The 20,418-nt window shown below is 40.6% G+C and overlaps 1 protein-coding gene across 2 annotated transcripts in view; it reads right to left on the bottom strand.

Moving 5' to 3' along the window:
• The window catches only part of LOC132815105 (tyrosine-protein phosphatase non-receptor type 2-like), a 91,512-nt gene that overhangs the window by 51,113 nt on the left and 19,981 nt on the right, over positions 1 to 20,418 (bottom strand). For both annotated transcript variants that reach the window (XM_060823871.1, XM_060823872.1), the window contains exon 2: positions 20,051 to 20,141. In XM_060823871.1, the coding sequence (XP_060679854.1) occupies positions 20,051 to 20,141 (91 nt within the window). The remainder of the gene's footprint in view (positions 1 to 20,050; positions 20,142 to 20,418) is intronic.

Raw genomic sequence — 20,418 nt, 5'->3', positions numbered from 1 at the left:
TTAAAGTGATCTCTTAAGATCCTAACGTAAACAGTTCAACAGTATCACAAACATGTTACAGTTTAGTCACTGTTACTATGAACGTATGTCAATGTACTTTCAAAACGTTTCTAGAAACAGAATAATAGTGTTGTTTTGAAACGTATTTGGAAGGGTATCTTTTAACTTCAAATATGCAGAATAGGCAGAACATCTAACAAGTCAACACCACAAGAAATTCACCAAACTGCCAATCTAAACTGTGTTCAAGAGCTTTCAACTTCGCAAATTAGGTTCACCACCTCTAAAATCCCTGCACCCAAAACATGCCACAAAAGTTTGAAGAAATTTCCTCTTGTGACACTCACTCCTTCCACCCCAAAAAGTTCACTGTGAAATTCAAAGTTCCCTCATCTTCAATACAGTACTTCGAGACATCTGCCCGTGCATTAGTTTATGTTCTCAGAAACACTCCCAAAATTTAATCAAACTTTCCGCATAATACTACTTGGTTGAATAGACAGTATATGCACAAAACCTAAGCTCATTGAGCAACACCACTAGAGATCTGTCAATGAGGCAGAAAAATAGTTTTGTTAAGAATCTCACAAACTTCTAAATAGCCAAAGTGAGTGAAGAAGTGTACATCAAACCCATTTTGATGGTCTATAAGTTCCCACTATTATTAAGCAAGCCCAACTAATAAAATATATTTTACAACACTTATTTCCCCAAATTATGAAGCAACATAGAGGCAAATTTAGATATTTAAGAATGGCTTGAACTCCCTGCCAGTACTTAATCAAACAAAATTTTTAAAAGTTCCAGAAGAAAATATTTACAATGAAATTTATGAAAAATGTCATTTTAAACAATTAAAACGAATATAGTTCTGGCCAACCATAGTCCCCAACTAAAGTGTTAAAGTACAGATTTGAGACAGCCCAGGGAATCCCTCGTGGAATCAGACCTGTAAAGCCTCTCGGTTTGTCCAGGAGATCGTACTCTTTGGAAGTCTGGAATAAAAAAACCCTCTTGCACAGCGATTAGTTTAATCTTAGTCACCCCCTTTATTGTCCAGGTGACCTGGATAAGTTAGGTGAGTGGGCAGATGCATGGCAGATGCAGTTTAATGTGGATAAATGTATGGTTATCCACTTTGGTGGCAAGAATAGGAAGGCAGAGTACTACCTAAATGGAATCAATTTAGCTAAAGTAACAGTACAAAGATCTGGGTGTTCTTGTACACCAGTCAATGAAGGTAAGCATGCAGGTACAGCAGATAGTGAAGAAGGCTAATAGCATGCTGGCCTTCATAACAAGAGGGATTGAGTACAGGAGCAAAGAGGTTCTTCTGCAGCTGTACAGGGCCCTGCTGAGACCACACCTGGAATATTGTGTGCAATTCTGGTCTCCAAATTTGAGGAAAGACATCCTGGCTATTGAGGGAGTACAGCGTACGTTCACGAGGTCAATTCCTGGAATGGCAGGACTACCTTACGCTGAAAGGCTGGAGCAACTGGGCTTGTATACCTTTGAGTTTAGAAGGCTGAGAGGGGATATGATTGAGACGTATAAGATTAAAGGATTGGACACTCTGAAGGCAGGAAACAAGTTTCCGCTGATGGGTGAGTGCCGAACCAGAGGACACAGCTTAGAAATATGGGGTAGACCATTTAGGACAGAGATGAGGAGAAACTTCTTCACCCAGAGAGTGGTGGCTGTGTGGAATGCTCTGCCCCAGAGGGCAGTGGAGGCCCAGTCTCTGGATTCATTTAAGAAAGAGGGGCGGCACGGTGGCACAGTGGTTAGCACTGCTGCCTCACAGCGCCTGTAGACCCGGGTTCAATTCCCGACTCAGGCGACTGACTGTGTGGAGTTTGCACGTTCTCCCCGTGTCTGCGTGGGTTTCCTCCAGGTGCTCCGGTTTCCTCCCACAGTCACAAAGATGTGCGGGTCAGGTGAATTGGCCAAGCTAAATTGCCCGTAGTGTTAGGTAAGGGGTAAACGTAGGGGTATGGGTGGGTTGCGCTTCGGCGGGTCGGTGTGGACTTGTTGGGCCGAAGGGCCTGTTTCCACACTAAGTCTAATCTAAAAAAAGAGTTGGATAGAGCTCTCAAGGATAGTGGAATCAAGGGTTATGGAGATAAGGAACAGGATACTGATTAAGGATGATCAGCCATGATCATATTGAATGGTGGTGCAGGCTCGAACGGCTGAATGGCCTACTCCTGCATCTATTGTCTATTACCAATAGCATCACGTGACAACATAACACTGACACCAGTAAGCCAAACTAACTAGGTTCTAATAACCTCGGAGAGTAGGGTACCAGTTCTTCAAGTGCCCCAGCAGGCTACTCCAACGTACTGATACAAAATGGCTTCCTTTATACAAAAGTTCCTTAAAAACATTGCACGTTAATTAGACATAACCGTGACAGACAATAATTCTTAAAGAAGAAAAAAGTTAATTGACAGGTCTCTATGTTTGACTAATCACTCCAACAGGCCCTAAGACATTTATCAAGTGGAAAAATATACCCAGCTTAGTTAGGCACCTGCTAGCAAAATAATTGGACAGTTCATAAGGTAACCTTGCACAACTCACATGTCTGATAAAATTGTTTTGCAAAATGGCTTTTAGGAGGAGGACAAACTTTTGACAATAAAATGGCTTGCTGACACATTGAAGAGATTCTGGCACAATGTTAGGTTTAGAATAATTTCTAAGCAAGGAGCAGACTCGTGCTTTTTTAGCACTGAATCATTCTGTACCTGAGGCTGAGATGTTACCATAAGGTTGCATTTAAACTGACTCATTAGGCTTCGAATTAACATGCTTTCTTTGCAGGGTTGTGATTCTAATTCAACTAAGACAAAATCTGATGAGTTAGGATCGACAGTGGGGCGGTCTGTAGAGTGGTCTGCAAAAACAGCAAGTTAGGTAAAGCTTCACTAATATTACCTTTTACAGAGTTTATACTTAATAACTAGTAATGACTACTTAATATCATGACAACACAAAATGCAATTAAATTCAATCCACATCAGCTAAGCACTAACAGTTAATTTTCTACTGGCTCCAACAGCCTAAACGCTAAAATGATCTCTCTCTCTCTCGTGTCCTTATGAACTCTCAAGTCAGGGTTTTGTAACAGCCAAGATTTTTTTTTCTCCGTGTCTGCTCTGCTTGCAAGGGGTAATAAGAATTTGTTATAATTAACAGCATCTGACCGTTAATTACAAAGCTTTTGATAGTACCGAGTTTCGTTTCAGGGTCAGAGTCAAACACTGTCATTAATTTCACAAGGGGGAAACGGCTGTGAATGTTATCACTTGGTGCTCTGTTCTCACAGATTCACCGATGCTAATGCAAATGTTAATTTCCTTACAGCATCCTGTTATCACTTGATAAGCCCAGATGTCCATATCTTCTGCATTCCTCGAGATCCCCCCTACTGCAGTAAATACGTTCTATAATTCAGCACTGCATTTTCGTCTAAATGTTTAAAGACAAGTTTTAAGGCTATAGACTTTCTCATTTCCTCCTTTTGTCATTTCATGACAACTACTTGACTTATACAAGTATGACTAGTCCATTCAGTTGATTTGTATTCTTAATAAGTCAAGTGCCTCCTCTGGCGAGTCATCGTTCAGAGAAGCACAGTCTAGAAAATACTGGATTTCAGCATGGAAGTTCGGGCAAGGAGGTAGAGGAGGAGACATGAGTCGATTCATCAGATTCCTCTTCGTCGAAGGTGAAAAGCAACGTACAGCCCATTTGATGGATAAGTGGATGACAATGTATATTCCCAGGATGAGACCAAGGACTATCAGTACGTCCCACACGATCCATCCGCACAGCAACCATAGCCAGCAAGTAAAACTCCATCCACATGAATTGGCTAACGGTGGGGCAGGTATCTTCCCTGCGTCTTGACCTGTTTTGTTGATAACATCTGTGTCGTCCAAAATGTCTTTCAAAAATGATTGATGTAGGTGCAATATTGTGGGCCAACGACTGAACAAGCACCTCCTTTAGCAAGCAGGAAGTCTAGCAAGAGCCGACTCAGCCGAGTCTCCTGTAACTCTTTGTTCACCAGTTTCAAAGCGTGGGCAGTCGAGTTGGCAAGTTTTTCGATATCATACGGAAGGTCACTTATCTGATCTTGGGCCATCTCAACACCCCAGCCAGGAATAAGGCATCCCAGCAACCTGGACCATCAGATTTGTTGATGAAAGAATTTGTATAAGCCCCATTTTGTTTTTCCTCTACTTTTTGTTCCATACTGATTCACCGGTTGGTGGGCATTCCATTCATCATCGAACTCAGGCATTTCATGGTGGAGGGTGAAAAGTGGTAAGGTGTGCACGAGGGCACAATATCCGTACCAGTCATTGGGTAAATATGGGTAGGCTTTGTTTTCACAAAGCCAATGAAGGCTAAAAGGAGTTCCAAGGGTGCACTTCTGTGAGTGAATGACAAGTTCACTCAGAGCAAGAGCTGAATCATGTAAACAGTGAGTGCTATCAAATGTTCGATGGTCCAAGTGCATTAATGGAAAGAGAGCAGGAGTTTGACCAGTGCTTTTGATAACATTTTTGCATGGTTTTTGTTTACAGTACCCACGACATGGGGCAAGTCAAAGTCTTTCAATGCACCATTCTAACAGTAGAACAATGTTAGCATTAAATCCTTCAGGTTTATTAGCGCACTTCACGCAGTGATGTGTTTCTTCTACAGAATAGGTATTTCCATCATAAATGAGGGATGGCATAAGTGGGCGAGTCCTATTTATACACTGTACATCAGAATGTTGGAAGAGTGAGCAGATAACACATGGATCAGGGGGCTTAGCTTAAATAAAGAAACCATAAGTAACAGGAGGAGGTTGGGAGCACATAGTATTTTTGGTCTTTCTTCATCTTTCTAGCTTGTCTTGTTAATTACTGTAGCTACTGAACACAGGAAATGTGTAAAGGTATTTCTGTCAGTGGTGGTAGGTCGGATAGGAGAGGATTCCATTGAGAAGGTATAGGTGGTCAGTCCCATGGCAATAGATGCCTTATGATTTGGTGATTTTGGTACTTTGTGCAATCTGTATGGCTCATTTTGAAAGGGGAACAGACAAGCATCTCAAGGTAGCAATTTTCGGTTGACGGAATGGATGAGGTTATGGAATTGTGCTATCTCATGATGATGACTGGCATACAAGTGTTGCGAGGATGACAACAAGGTCGAGAGTGGTGTTTGGATATGCAACATGAGTAGTTTAAATGAGTTTCAGCTGGGCAGCTGCATTCGTAACTTCCAATGATATTAGTACAGTTTTTATTTATACAGGCACATTGGGTGTTTTAGCCAGTCTGAGATGTCACAGATGGGTTTGTTACATTCGGGTGCATGTTGGGCTTTCATCAGATGCCTGTATCAGTACTAACACTAGGACTGTGAGGGGGCTACAAGCTTGTGATGTCCTTTGTAGACTCATGGTTAACGCCCATCTACTTTTACTGCAGATTAAGTTGTCAGAAGGATCTTGCTAAGGACCTTTCCAGTAGGGACCCAATTTTCCACGATTAAAGTCTTTCAATAGTACATAGTCACCAAGGCTAATGTCTTTAAATGTTGGAGCTCTTTCTTCTTTCTTTCCTGGCATCCGATAGGCTTATTTGATCTATTGATGATCAGACTGCAATGCTTTGGTTAGCTTAAATCAGGTACCTGTGCATCTCTTCCGCCATGACATGTACAACAGGGTGTTGGGCAGTTATTGGTGCAGACCAAGGAGCCCTCAGGGGCTGCCCATATGTCAGTTCAGCCGCGGAGAAACCCGTTTTTTTTCATATTATGGGAGTACTTGGAAACAATTTATTTTACCAATTTGCCTAACCGAACTTTTTGGGTACCACTGGCTCTTTCTACAATTCCTGCTGCTTGGGGATAGGTCCCAACTGCCTGCGCTTGACCCACATTTCTCCAAACATTTCTCCAAACATTTCCAATTCATGTACTTATCCAAATGTCTTTTCAACATTCTAACTGTACCCACATCCACCAATTCCTCTGGAAGTTCATTCCACATATAAAGCACACTGTTTTAAAAACAAAAAAAAGTTGCTTTATGTCTTTTAAAAATCTTTCTTTAGGGGTGGCATGGTGACTCAGTGGTTAGCAGTGCCAGGGACATGGGTTCGATTCAAGCCTTCGGCAATTCTGTGGGGAGTTTGCACATTTGCCCCAGCTGCTTCAGTTTCCTCCCACAATTCAAGGATGTGCAGGTTAGGTGAATTGACCATGTTAAACTGCCCATAGTGTTCAGGGTTACGTAGGTTAGGTGCATTTGTCAAGGATAAATGTGGAATAATTGGGGAAGAGGTCTGGATGGGACACTCTTCCAAGGGTTGGTGTAGACTTGCTGGGCTGAAAGGCCTGCTTCCACACTGGAGGGATTCTATGATTCTATAATTTGTGTTAGTGTTTCACCAGCTTTTCACAATAAAAGTTATATTATGATGTAGAACTTGTGCCATCTTCCTGTGCATACATATTCTATTCATTAGGTTTTTGTTTTCAAACTGAAAATGTAACCTCCCTAGTTTAAAACGATAGTGATCAAATGTTGACTACAAAAATATGCAATGTGCAAGAACAGTCATTGCGCATTTTACATAAAATATTATCAATCGTTTTGAGTAGCACATTACTCCTTCTTTGAAATAAGCTGTTTTCCAAAGATACATCATCAGCTAGTTTCTATCTCATCAAGGGTTCAATAATGTTTCCATGATTATTTTAACAATGCTTAGATTTCAGGTGTCAACAGGAAAAGTTCTACTCTTTCTGGTAAACCAAAGCCCGTGTTCTCGGAAAGATGACATCACTGTTTGAGAAAGACGAACTAATGTAATACTATGAATAGGTCTTGATGCAGCCTACACAAAGCCACAGATGTTTAACTCTCTAACTACTAGGAAGAAATATTGCTCAAATACAGTATTTAGTGTTAAACCAAAACTAATTTTACAGCAAAAATTAAATTAATTGCTTTATCAAAAAAGGGTTTACACATTTTATCAAATCATTAAGTGAGGTCTATATGCGGGCAGCAATGCTCACTGATCTTGAGGTAGCAGAAAGCTCTTTACATGAATAATTCTCAGCACAGTAGAGATGTGTGTTAGCTTAAAATTGGCTTGATTTGAATGTTGGAGTTACTATCATACTCATGAAAGCAATATCTTCTCTGTGATGATTCAACATTCTTGACTATTTCTTGTATGCAATTATACTTTGATAATCTTTGCACATTACTGAACATTAATATTGCAATAACACTCATATCCATTCACTTGCTTTTTTGCGCCAAGTTTGTTTTTGTTGTAACGTGCCTCTACAAATCTGATTCATAACTGCAATGTCTGTCATGACCAATGCCCCCGTCGTTGTCCCCTCCACCACCTGTGGTACATATCGTGCACTGCAGAGATCCAACAAGAGAGTTGGCAAGTGGTCTATTTATTGCCACATGGCAAAATCCTAGTACCAAGCAGAATCCACACTTCAAGAGTCATGATCCATCACCCATATGTGTATCTACATGTATTTTACAGTTCAATCTTTCAGATTTGAACAATGGCTATCTCCAACAAAACCAGAGATTCAAACCAGCCATGTCTGACTTTAATGGAATTACTGTCATTTGAAGCACCAACATTCTTGGGGCTCCTACTAACCAGAAACTGTAAGAGCCACATAGAGGTGCAGCCACAACAAGTGAAATGCTAGAAATCCTCAAGTGAGTAACTCACCTCCTCACTCCACACAGTCTATCCTCCATCTACAAGGCTTCAGCCAGGTTTGTGATGGAATTCCTCCTTGCCTAGATGAGTTTAGTTCCAACAACATTCAAGTAGCTGGACACCAGCCAGTACAAATCAACCTGAGTGAATGCGTCTATCTCTCCATCACGGATGCTCAGTAGCAGCAGCGTATACCATTTCCATGATGCACAGCCAAAATTCAGTTCCTCGGGCAAAGTTCCTGGGTCTCTGAAAATCCTATCCTTACGATATTGCGGGTCTACCTCCACTAAATGGAGTGCAGTAGTTTCAAGGAGGCAGCTCACAACACCTTCTCAAGGACAACTCAGAATGGGCAACAAATACTGACCTATGCCAGAGATGATCACATCCCATGAATGGAGTAACAGTCAAAACCAGTCTTTTCTCACCAAAAAGTACTTTCTCTGTTGTCTCATTGAAAGTTTTTTTTTAGATTACTTAGAGTGTGGAAACAGGCCCTTCGGCCCAACAAGTCCACACCGACCCGCCGAAGCGCAACCCACCCATACCCCTTACCTAACACTATGGGCAATTTAGCATGGCCAATTCATCTGACCCGCACATCTTTGGACTGTGGGAGGAAACCGGAGCACCCGGAGGAAACCCACGCAGACACGGGGAGAACGTGCAAACTCCACACAGTCAGTCGCCTGAGGTGGGAATTGAACCCAGGTCCCTGGCGCTGTGAGGCAGCAGTGCTAACCACTGTGCCACCGTGCCGCCCTAATTCTTTCTATATTTTTCATATTTCGTATTTCCACTACCACAACGCCCCGCTTCCCCAACCCAAAGCATGCCTATACCTCAAGTTTGCTTTTCAGAAACAAAGGCATCCCTTTATTTTCCTTAATATTCCTCATCTGAAATGAAACAAATTCTTCCAATAAAATGCAAATGCCACAAAAAGTCCTGCACTGAATATCCAAATATTCCAAATGAAAAAGGACAAAGTAAACCAACTCGACCAGATGTAGTGATAGCAAGGTGCTGTCAACTGAGCAATTCAGTATCTTCCAGAAGTAGCAACAAAGCGGAAAACAACCTTTTTCACTCAGCCTGTACCAACAACTTAGCAGCATTTCATGGCATGGTGTACGACATGATGATACAGAGAAAGCAAGAACAAGCTGTTTTGTTAAAAACATAGACTTTGTTAAAAAGAATAAAAGAGCAAGAAGATTATGTCAAATTTACACAAGTCATTAATTTGGCATCTGATTGGAGTACTGCATCCAATTCTGGGCATTATATTTTAGGAAGGACGTAAATGCATGGTAGAAATGGTTATAAAAATGGTTCCAGGAATGAAGAACTTGACTTACAAAAATAGATTGGAAAAGCCAGGTCTGTTCTTCTTGGCTGAGAGGAGACCTGATAGAAGGATTCAAAATCATGAGGTTTGGGCAGTGTAAAGTTAGGAGAAAACGGACACACTTGTGAAAGGGTCAAGAACAAAATAATAGATATGAAGTAATTATAGAAGCAGCAAAACAAAAACTGACAGGGAAATTTATTTCCATACAATAATTGATGAGGATCTGAATGTATTGCCCAGCGTGGTGGAGGCAAGTTCAGTCAAGGCATTTGAAAGGGAATTTGACGTTTGTTTGAAAAGAAGAATGTGTAGATTTATGGGGTGAAGGCAGGAGAATGTTCCCATGAAAATCGTTTGGTGAACCAGCAGACATAATGGGCTGAATGAACTACTTTTGTACTGTTAATTATTCTGCGATGTTCAATAAAAAAAGCCTACCTGTCACAAAATTTTCGACGGAATGTATCCTGCATATCTGACAAAGTTGGCATCAGTGCTGAACCACCTAATGTGACAGCTCCAGGCAAGCAGCTCTAGATGAAGTGTATGAATGACTTAAATGGTGAATCTTTCCACAAATGAAACCAGCCTGTAGCTACCTCTAATCTTTATCTTTTGTCATCTCTCTTCCAAAAGGCATTTTCCAGATAACAAACTTAAACAAGACCTCAACTGTATCAAGGGCAATCAATGAACTTACACCATTATGAAATGGTGTATAACTATCGAATTATAAATCTAAGAAAAGAAACACTATGAATCATAATAATACAAAACAATGGAGCATGTTGGGGGTAGGCGTGTGGGAAGGTGAAAAGGCAACGAGAGAGATAGAGGGGAGGGGTGGAAGAGCAGCTGACAAAGTAAACTGAAGCATAAACTTCAATTCCCTCTTGCTAAAATAATTTAAAGTGAAGTGAAATTGTCATTACTTTCATTACGTTGTTCTTTTCAACTACTGAGCGTCACTGTGGAAAGTCCCTTCTGCAGCTAAAAAATCAAGTTCCACTCTCTAAATGACAGTAAAGTCAAATGAAGCAGATTTTATAGTTAAATGAAAGCCTTCTTATGCCTCAGTCTTCATGACCCACTACTCTAGGATCATCCGAAAAGGCAACTTACACACAAGCGTGTGAATTAGGAGCAAATCTACTTCCTCAGGAGGCTAAGGAAATTTAGCACGTACATAAAGATTCTTGCCAATTTTCATAGATGCACCACAGAAAGCATTCTATCAGATGCATCATGACTTGTTATGGCAACTAAATAAAAATCAAAAGAACTGTGGATGCTGTGAATCAAAAACAAAACCAGAAGTTGCTGGAAAAGCAACTTTTTCACCATTCTTTACTGGACTCTAAATGTTAATTGATTTCCCTTCACAGATGCTGCCAGATCTGCAACATCTATTTTTGTTGGTGGTGGTGGTATGGCAACTGCTCTGTCCAGGATCATCGAAACTACAGCGAACGTATCACTGTACCGAGGTATTTGTAACAATAATAAATCAAATCAAAAGCCTACTTGCCCCCCTAGCCTGTTCTGATATTCAATTGGGAGTCCTGAGCATAAGTCTCCTCATGACAATACCAAAGTGGAGATCTAGCAGAGGCCAAAGCCACTGACACATTATAGGGTTCATCTGTTCTGCCGACACGCAAGAAATTGGATGTCCCTGATGTATGTTTTTCTGTCTTGCAGGCAGGATGTGACAATCTAATCACAGTTTTCAGGAATAACCTAACCACACGTTTTGAGAAATAATCTAATCACACATAGGATTATTTCCAGAAATAATCACTTTACATTGTTTTCGGGTGGCATGAGACAGTGGGGGAATGGCTGGGGGTTGTCTTGTGGGCATTACTGTGAAGATCTTGCATAAAGGAAGGACTGTTCCTTTGTTCAGAGCCTCTCTTGACACGCTTCGCAAGCATTGCGAAGAGTGTTAAGGGTTCCTCCAAAGCTTATATTTGCTTAATAAATTTTGGTTGTTCACAGAAGTTCGCATTTTGCAGTTGCATCAAGTGTGTAAGAACCTCAAGAATAAAAACCTAACACTACTAGAGTTGTTGGATAACCACACGCAAATCTGGCTAGATTGCATGGTATCCATGGACTTTCCATATTCAAGCAGTCTGATCTTGAACCTCCTGAATAAGTGTGCAGTGTCCAACCCAGAAGCCGCAAACTCAAACTGCTGCCAAACTACTGGCCAATTCAAAGAGAAAATAAAAGCTGAGAAGCAATGCCAGGTTGTCCAATATCTTCTCCACTGTCAGACGACTTTATCCTGTTGGAATTGGATGCTGTCAAAATGAGACAAAACTGCCAGGAAAGACAGCTCCTGTACCATTTTGGCCTACTGCTAAGATAATGCTGACTGGCACTCTTCTCAATTATGATGCAGAGCAGCCACATTCCCCAAACATGGTGAGAGATGACAGCACCACCCATGCCAAAACTGGGAGCTTCTGGCTCATTTCATTGCTCCACACAATTTACAAGTCCTCAGTGTGGTCACTGTATTAGCCCTCCTCCAAAACTCAATCTTCCTGCATTCAGCAAAGAGCATGCTATTTTTAGGCTCTATTGCAGTTGTGAAAAGTCCTTCGTATCACCACAAACAAAGCTGATTTTCATCATAAGCTTCACATTGGAGCCACTTTCATAGTACTGGAAACTGAGCAAGGATCTGTTTGGAAACAAAAAAAATACTTGAACAGTGCCTATTGCTGCCAAGTGGCAAATTACTCGAGTTGCTGTAGACAGTTCTAAAAAACTGACGGATGAAGGTCGACCGACAACATAAGTTCAGCACTCCAAGAACCGTTAATGATATCTCATAGGGAAGTGTCCAAGTACTGACATTTTAACATGTATATAACTGACATGACCAATCATTACAAAGTCAGTTACACAGATGATACTGCCTTTGCAATTCAGGAAAAATCTTTCCAGGGCATGGACGCCATAATAAACTTTAAGCTTTAAAAAAAGGCTAAAAAAGCTGAACCAATTGGGCTTTTATGACAATCAGCAAGGGTTACACAATTATCATTACACTCGCCTTTAATTCCAGATTTTTAAAATAAATTTCAATTGATCTTGTACCATGGTGCGATCTGACCCCAAGTCCTCAGAGCATTAGCTTGGACCTCTGAATTCATGAAGTTACCAGAGAGGAGGAGAGGGGCAAAGAAGCTCCTTGTTATTACAACAAAGGAGGCATCTTCCACATGTATATGCATTGACACCAACAGCTACCTCTTTGCCACCAATCTCAACATCTCCTCTTTGTACTTCAGGACAGTCCTGGCTGTTCTTCAATTTCTTCCAAACCTTATCACAGCAACTTCAGCCTCAGAGGCAAACAGGAACAGTTCTCTGGATGACAACCAAAAAGAGGGCTTTAATTACTGAATTTTAATTAAAAGAAGCTTTCCACACCAATGACTTATCGTCAAGTCAGCAAGCAGGCTTTGAAAATGTCACAAACTATTGGACCTTTTTTTCAAAAAAGGACATGGATATAATTTTTTTTTTGCAAAACAATAATGCTTAAGATTCTATTGACAAAGTCAATGAAACCTTTCTTCATTCACCGTCTTAACAAGTCTAAAGTGGATACATAATTCTCAAGTGCATCATAGGAAAACATTGCACAGAATCTAAATCCATTCTCCTCCTTGTCTTGTTTCATTTTCCATTGAAAACAGGTTATTTTTAAATGAGTACAAAGGACCAACTCATAAGCTAGGTTTGGATCGGAAGTGCTTGAGGTGATTTTTAGTCAGACTATTTATAATACAAATTGGAACCTTACATTCAACCCAGTTCTCCCCAGACCTCAGGCCACTGGGCCTTACAGACAGTAAATGCTTAACCTGCAAAATTCAAGCCAGCATCTTTATTTCCCAATCTGCTTTTTGGATTTCACAACATGGGCTATTTCCATTGAGAGAATTCAGCTCAAGCATTGGAATACAAAGCTAATCTAACATGTATTACATTACAAAGAACAGATTTTTCCTTCCTAATAAGACCAGTCTCAGATTCAATTCCTCATTTACAAAAAAAAGGTTCATATGCTAGATTTTTACAATTATGAAAAGCCCTGCATAAAGCATGCCCCTCACTTAAAAAAGTAAATGAGAAAGGCATATATTTTATACAGGATTTGCAAATGGGAAACCATTTATCAAGTGTTACAACAAAGCCATATACTGACCATCACATTGATAACACTCAAGAAAGAAACAAATTTCTGGAAAAGCTCAGCAGGTCTGGCAGCATCTATGGAGAGAAATCAGAGTTGAGAAAGCGTGTAGCCATAAATGTGACACATTTGCTGCAGGAAATGCAGGAAAGTGCTTGTACAGAAGAACTGGGGACATCTGTGCTTAGTGTCAACTGACTAATGTAATAAGGTGAGATATTTGTTCACGTGTGGCAGTGCTTCCTTCTCATGCCAGAGGTGCATATTTCACAATAGGCTGTAAAATAACTAAATTGCTGGATTATATCAAAGACTCTTCACAAAACTCCTACTCAATAGGAAAATAACTTGTAGTTTAATAAGTGGAGTTGAATATACAACAATCCTGATACATTTTCATGTATACCACATTGAGCAGATTGGAATTTATGAAGGTCAGTTCTCTCATCTTAACTTGTACTGGAATGTGAATGCCTCATGCCCTTAGAGGCTAGGGAAAAAACCTGACATAGTAAGGAAGTTGGAAAATGTTCATGAGTGTGTGAAAGGGCGAAAACATTCTTCTGTACATTACATTGACCAGAGAGAGAGAGAGAGAGAGAGAGAGAAAAAGAGAAAGGAAGGAAGGAAGGAAGGAAGGAAGGAAGGAAGGAAGGAAATTTTGTTCCCAGGAGCTTGAGATCCAAGAATGTCATTAATTTAATTCGCATTATGGGAATCTAAAATGATTTGATAAGAAAACTCATTTTGTACGACAAGGATACTGGACATCTTAGCTGAGTGAGGTGACTCCATGACCTATTCCACAATTTAGACTAGCCTCTCGTTATGTACTAGACAAAGCAAATGACCATTTGGCCTGGCTGGATCAAGGTTTCCCACTTTGATGTGTATGAACCTTAATTAGTCAAGTGCACTCAAACCTGTCAATGAGTTTCTCTTCCTCTGCAAACTTTTGCCATTTTATTGCTACTTATCTGATTATGGACATGGGGCGTTTTTGTAATTTTAATACCAAATTCTGTACAAAGACCGCTTGTTTGTAGCAACAAGGAGAGTAGCCTGAGAGGGCTCTTAGGGGTAAGAGTTGGCACCACTACTCTCTCTGCTAATGGTTTTAGACCCTTAGCTCAAGCGTGGCGTGTAGATATCTATATTTAGTGTAACACTGATGCCATTGGTAAATAAAAAGGTAATAATTTAAACTAAACTGTCTGTAAGTGTTTAATATTACAGACTACCATAGAGTACGATCTCCAGGACAAACCAAGACAAGCTTACAGGTCAAATCCATCAGGGATTCCCTAAATCATTTCGAATAGGTACTTTAACAGAGTTAACATTTCGGATCCAGCGACCCTTTCTCAGAACTTGATGACGCAATACACATCATGAATCATGTTGTTCATTGTTTCTCAGTTCAGTAATGGAAATTTCTAATGACCAAAATAAGGATTTACTCAAATAAAGATAGCACATTGCACAATAATGTGGCAGAAATCACCCATTGGCATGTCCTTTGTGTCCTTTAACACCTTCATTGGCATTTGACAGTCAGAGCCTCAACCATCACCAATATCATCACTGACTCTCGATGTGCTTGTCTAAAGAGTTAAACAGGCAATGTACACAATTTCAGAGCAGCCAGACTGTCCATCACCATATGTAGAATAAAGTCACAGAGCCATAGAGATGTACAGCATGGAAATAGACCCTTCGGTCCAACTTGTCCCTGCCGACCAGATATTCCAACCCAATCTAGTCCCACTTGCCAGCATTCAGTCCATATCGCTCCAAACTGTCTCTCTTCATATACCTATCCAGATGTCTTTTTAATGTTGCAACTATACCAGCCTCCACCACTTCCTCTGGTAGCTCATTCCATACACATAGCACCCTCTGCATGAAAAGGTTGCCCCCTAAGTTGCTTTTATATCTTTTCCCTCTCACCCTAAACCTACGCCCTCTAGTTCTTAAATCCCCCACCCCAGGGAAAAGATCTTGAGTATATATCCTATCCATGCCCCTCGTGATTTTATAAACCTCGAAGGTCACCCCTCAGCCTCCGACACATCAGGCAAAACAGCCCCAGCCTATTCAGCCTCTCTCTATAGCTCAAAGTCTCTAACCCCGGCAACATCCTTGTAAATCTTTTCTGAACCTTTGAAGTTTCACAACACCTTTCCGGTAGGAAAATGACCAGAACTGCACGCAATATTCCAACAGTGGCCTAACCAGATTCCTGAAGAAGGGCTTATGCCCAAAACATTGATTTTCCATTCCTTTGATGCTAACTGACCTGCTGCGCTTTTCCAGTAACACATTTTTAAGCTCTGATCTCCAGCACCTGAAGTCCTCACTTTCTCCTAGCCAATGTCCTGCACAGCCGCAATATGACCTCTCAACTCCTGTGCTCAATCCTCTGACCAATAAAGGAAAACATACCAAATGCCTTCTTCACTTCCTATTTACCTGCGACTCCACTTTCAAGGAGCTATGAACCTGCACTCCAAGGTCTCTTTGTTCAGCAACACTCCCTCGGACCTTACCATTAAGTGTATAAATCCTGTTAAGATTTGCTTTCCCAAAATGTAACACCTCGCATTTATCTAAATTAAAAGGAGGCTTTCGTTTTGCCTAAATTTTCAGAACTCCAATATCTTGTTGTTTAGAAAGTCCTACCCTAAACACTTTGAAACAGATTGAATTCAGCAGGATTTATTTTAAGCAAATCTGACATTTAAATTTATTACACATTCTACTTTTCCATTATAAACACTTCACAGACATGCATGATCAAAACAAGTCAGTTTTTTTGGGGTGTTTATGAAATAAAACACCCAAAATACCTGAAGATTGCATTGCATTTTTATTCACATCTTTGTTTGCAGTAAAATTTCATTAAGATGAAATCTATACTGAACCACTAAGGTTTCTGCAAACAATTAACTTTAAACATTATTCTTCTTCATAGAATCTCTACAGTGTGGAAGCAGGCTATTTGGCCCACTGAGTCAACACCAACCCTCTGAAGAGCACCCCATCCAGGGGGAGCACTTAGTGAACTTGGATATAGTCCTTACACATTTCTCAAAGGCAGGCTTATGCCTTAAAAGGCAAAAAAAGTGACCTGCTTGGGTTACAGAGTCAAAAGACCTGATCACACCCATTGGAAGAGAAAGTGAGGTTGATCAAAAGAGCCTTGGTTCCCATGTCTGTACTGGAGCCTTAGGTCTTTCCAGAAAGTTTATACAAAACCTAGCCTCCATCATGGTACCCTTACACATGCTATTGAGAAACCAAAAAAGGGCAGCATTAGAAATGGTCTCGTACCCAAGACATAGCGTTTAGGGAAACGAAGAAGCAACTATCATCTGAGCTGTTGGCACACTATGATCCCTAGTGAGATTTGGTCATCTTTGGTGTGAGAAAGTTCCATCAATACTTGTACAGATATAAATTTGCAATGGGAACAGACCACAAACTTCTGCTAGGCCAACTCAAAGAAGACAAGCCCGTGCCACCCATAGCTCCAGGTTGAATTCAGCATTGGGCTCTCATTCTAAGTGTACACAATTACAGGTTGGAACACCGTCTGGGAGCCCAAGTAGCAAATGTAGATGCCTTAAGGCACCTTCAGCTGGTGGATGCACCATTGGAAGAATCTGTTCAGGTTTTTACCTTTCTGGACACCTTTCCAGTCACTGCTGACAATATCAGACTGTGGACGCAAAATGTTCTGGTCCTGGCAAAACTAAAACAGCTGTTAGTGAATTGTGGCGGGGGGGGGAAAGAGGGAAGAAGGCATCATAACAACCAGAATTAAAATATTTCTGACCAGAAATGGCATTTTATTGTAGGGAGCAAGAGGATTCTCCTGAGCAAATGTCACTGTCAGATACTTACCAAACTTCACCAGTGTCATCCAGGTGTGCCCAAACTGACAATGTTGGCGAGAGGTTATGTCTGGTGGCCAGGATTGGAAGTGCGTACAGCCTTATTGGTAGGGCAGTTCCCAGAGTGCCAATTTGGACAAAGAAATACCATCAGCAGGTCCACAAATTCATGGGAATTGCTGAGTAAACTCTGAACTCAGTTACATATCAATTATGCCAGCCTATTCATGGGCTCAACGTTCTTAGTCATTGTGACGCCCACTCAAAGCAGTGGGGCATTTACAGAGTTTATTCATTAAACATGGAGACAACGATAGAAAAGCAGCGAGCATCTTTTGCAATACATGGACTCTCAAAACTGTTGAACACAAACAATGGGTCATCACTCGCCAGAGAATTTCAAGTATTTCCTAAAGTAAAATGGTATTCAGCATACAGCTCCACACCATCTATCGTCCAATAGTCTGGCAAAAACACTAGTCCAAACTTGAAGGCAGGGTCAATGAAACAGCCTACAGCTTCACTCAATACCAAACTGGCCTAGCTCCTAATTGACTATCAAACCATCCCTCATGCACCCACAGGGATAGTTCCAGAGTTGCAAATGGGTAGGAGACTCCGCACCGGCTTTAATCTGATCTCCCAAGACCTGGCAGAGGAGTTAAAATGGCATCATGAATGATGATGTTGGACACAAGGCTCTAAGCAATAGAGAGAGCTTACTTCAGGGGATAAAGTTTGGTGTCAAAATCATGGGAATGGCCCTACATGGTTCAGAGGTTTGGTCAATATAGGTCAGGTCCTGTGACATATAAAATTCAGTTCATTGAGGCTTATCTGAACAAAGACGTAGACAACATGAAAGCTGCAAATTTCAAAGCTGGGCAGCAGCAAAACTTATCCAGCCCCCCAGAGCAACTGGAAAGGATGTCGGAACCTGTAGACTCTCCCCCTTCATCTAGCATTGAAGAAACTTTACAATCTCAGACAAACACCATAGATGGCGCAGCCTCAACACCTTTACCACTGAACAGGCTGAATTTCTTCTGCAACATTCCAGACACAAAAGGTGAACTATGGTAAGCTGTCAGTATCCGAGGCAGGGCTGATGAACCAGACCTGGTACAAATTTGCCCCAAGAAAATCTAAAAGAACAGGCCAACATACTCTGAGCTAGAGGGGGAGGGATATAGTGACTGTAAAAAGGTAAGTCAGTTGGACCTCATAGAATATTTGCTGACTGGGGCTGTTAACCTGTCCAATCAAGGAACCCTGGCTGACGGATTATAAACAGGAGTGTCAGAACACTCTTCACTCAGAGGTGGTTCTAAGGAAGTCAGCCTAGTGTCAAGTTCTATGTACGTGTAAATAAAGAGTGATTTGATGACAGAATACTGGCCTCTGTGGAGCTATTTCATACCAAAGCTTACATTTTCAGCTTGAAATCAGCTATGGGGTGAGGCAATGAGCAGTGACGTTAAACAGGTTGATAGAAATGCAGTGTTAATTTGGGATATCTGCTAGTTTCACGGTTGCATTATGCATCAAAAAAATGCACATGGTTCACTCAATTTAAGTATGAGTCAGTTAATAAATTATACATTTATAAAGATTAAACATAAAAGTAAACTACAACTACAAGGAAAGATGGATTCATCTGATATTTTAACAATTCCCTTGAGGATCCTTTCCCAAGGTAATTAATTTGTTAACCAAAAACATAATTTACTGCAACAGTTAAACATTTACAACTAGCAGATGACTGTCAAATGTACATAGAACCAACATGTTCAAAAGAAACTAGTTCTTGATTGTAAAATCCCAATCCTGGAGTATGCAAATGGTGACAATGTTAACCACTCAGTGACTTCTGCTGAATAAATGTTTACTCAAATCACCTAGGGCGAGGATGCAATCCCCACAGGAGAAATGTCAGCTGACACTCACTTTAGGCCAGTGACACTTGAACCCGTGGAGTCAGGTATATACAGGCAAAAGAGCAAAGCTGCATTATACAATGCTTTCGGCAGCGCAAGATCATAACCAGTTAGAATTATCAATATGAACACTGGTAACATAAACAATAGCACCAGCTAAACTCTGCACAGGAATATCCCACAAGCAGTAATGAGACAAACTGCTCATATTAAGTGCGTCATGATGGCAGTATTTTATGCCAGATTTACATTAGCCAGATTTCTTCCAAAATTCCTTTGCTTATCTTCATACAGCGTTCTGGAATATTTCATAACCAAGTGGGCTCTTTAAGAGGGCAAAATTGGTTCATTGTAAAACAGTGAATACTCTAAACTGGATCTTAAATCCATGACCTTTTAGGGACAAGGATGCTTGAAGAAAGAATCAACTGCCCGTTTCTAAAAATATTTACTTTTTCATTTGACTTCCTATCAACTTTTGCCATTTTAAAATTCTACCTTCACAGCCAAATTGCAAACCACTCATGGAGCATCACCTGTAATTGCACTGTTCTACAAATGTCGCCACCAGCAAAACCATGCAACTATATTCCAACAAATAAACAGAGGCAACCTCCATTTTAAAATTTCACTCAGAGAAAGAATGCAATGAAATGAAAATGAATTATGCCCCGAAGCAATTATCTACTCCCGATAATTTTGACTGTGTGCATGCACCAGAAGACATTGACTGGTATTTCATATACATGTTCGTGCAACTGTTAATGTCCCCAAGGTACCTGAAAACAGCAATATGTAGTCACTTCTATGGATTAAGACAAGTTTACAAAGCACAATACTTGCAACATTCTACTTACAAGGGCTGACATCTCTGTATCTGTTTCGAGCCCGGTTTTCTGGATATTTAGCTACTTTGTATGGGAAATCTTGAGAATCATTCCGAATTTCCTGTCAGGAAAGAAAAACCTACATTTATCATTTATTGACAAAAATTAAGGAATGTTACATTTTTTTACTAAAATATGCTTTTTCCATCCTGCATTTCTAAATAGCTGTCAACCAATTACAAACCTTCACAATTTTAGTCAAGAAAGAAAGCACTCAAACAAAGATAAGCTGGTTTAATTTGATTGTCTGTGTCATCCTGACTTGCACTGTCAGTCAGTCATTGTGTTTGTATTAAAGTGTTTTCAAATTTCACTCAAATGATTGACCAAACTCTAAT

Source organism: Hemiscyllium ocellatum, chromosome 4 (genome assembly GCF_020745735.1).
Source record: "Hemiscyllium ocellatum isolate sHemOce1 chromosome 4, sHemOce1.pat.X.cur, whole genome shotgun sequence".
In the NCBI taxonomy this organism is placed as follows: domain Eukaryota; kingdom Metazoa; phylum Chordata; class Chondrichthyes; order Orectolobiformes; family Hemiscylliidae; genus Hemiscyllium; species Hemiscyllium ocellatum.
This window is presented reverse-complemented; position numbering and strand designations above follow the sequence as displayed.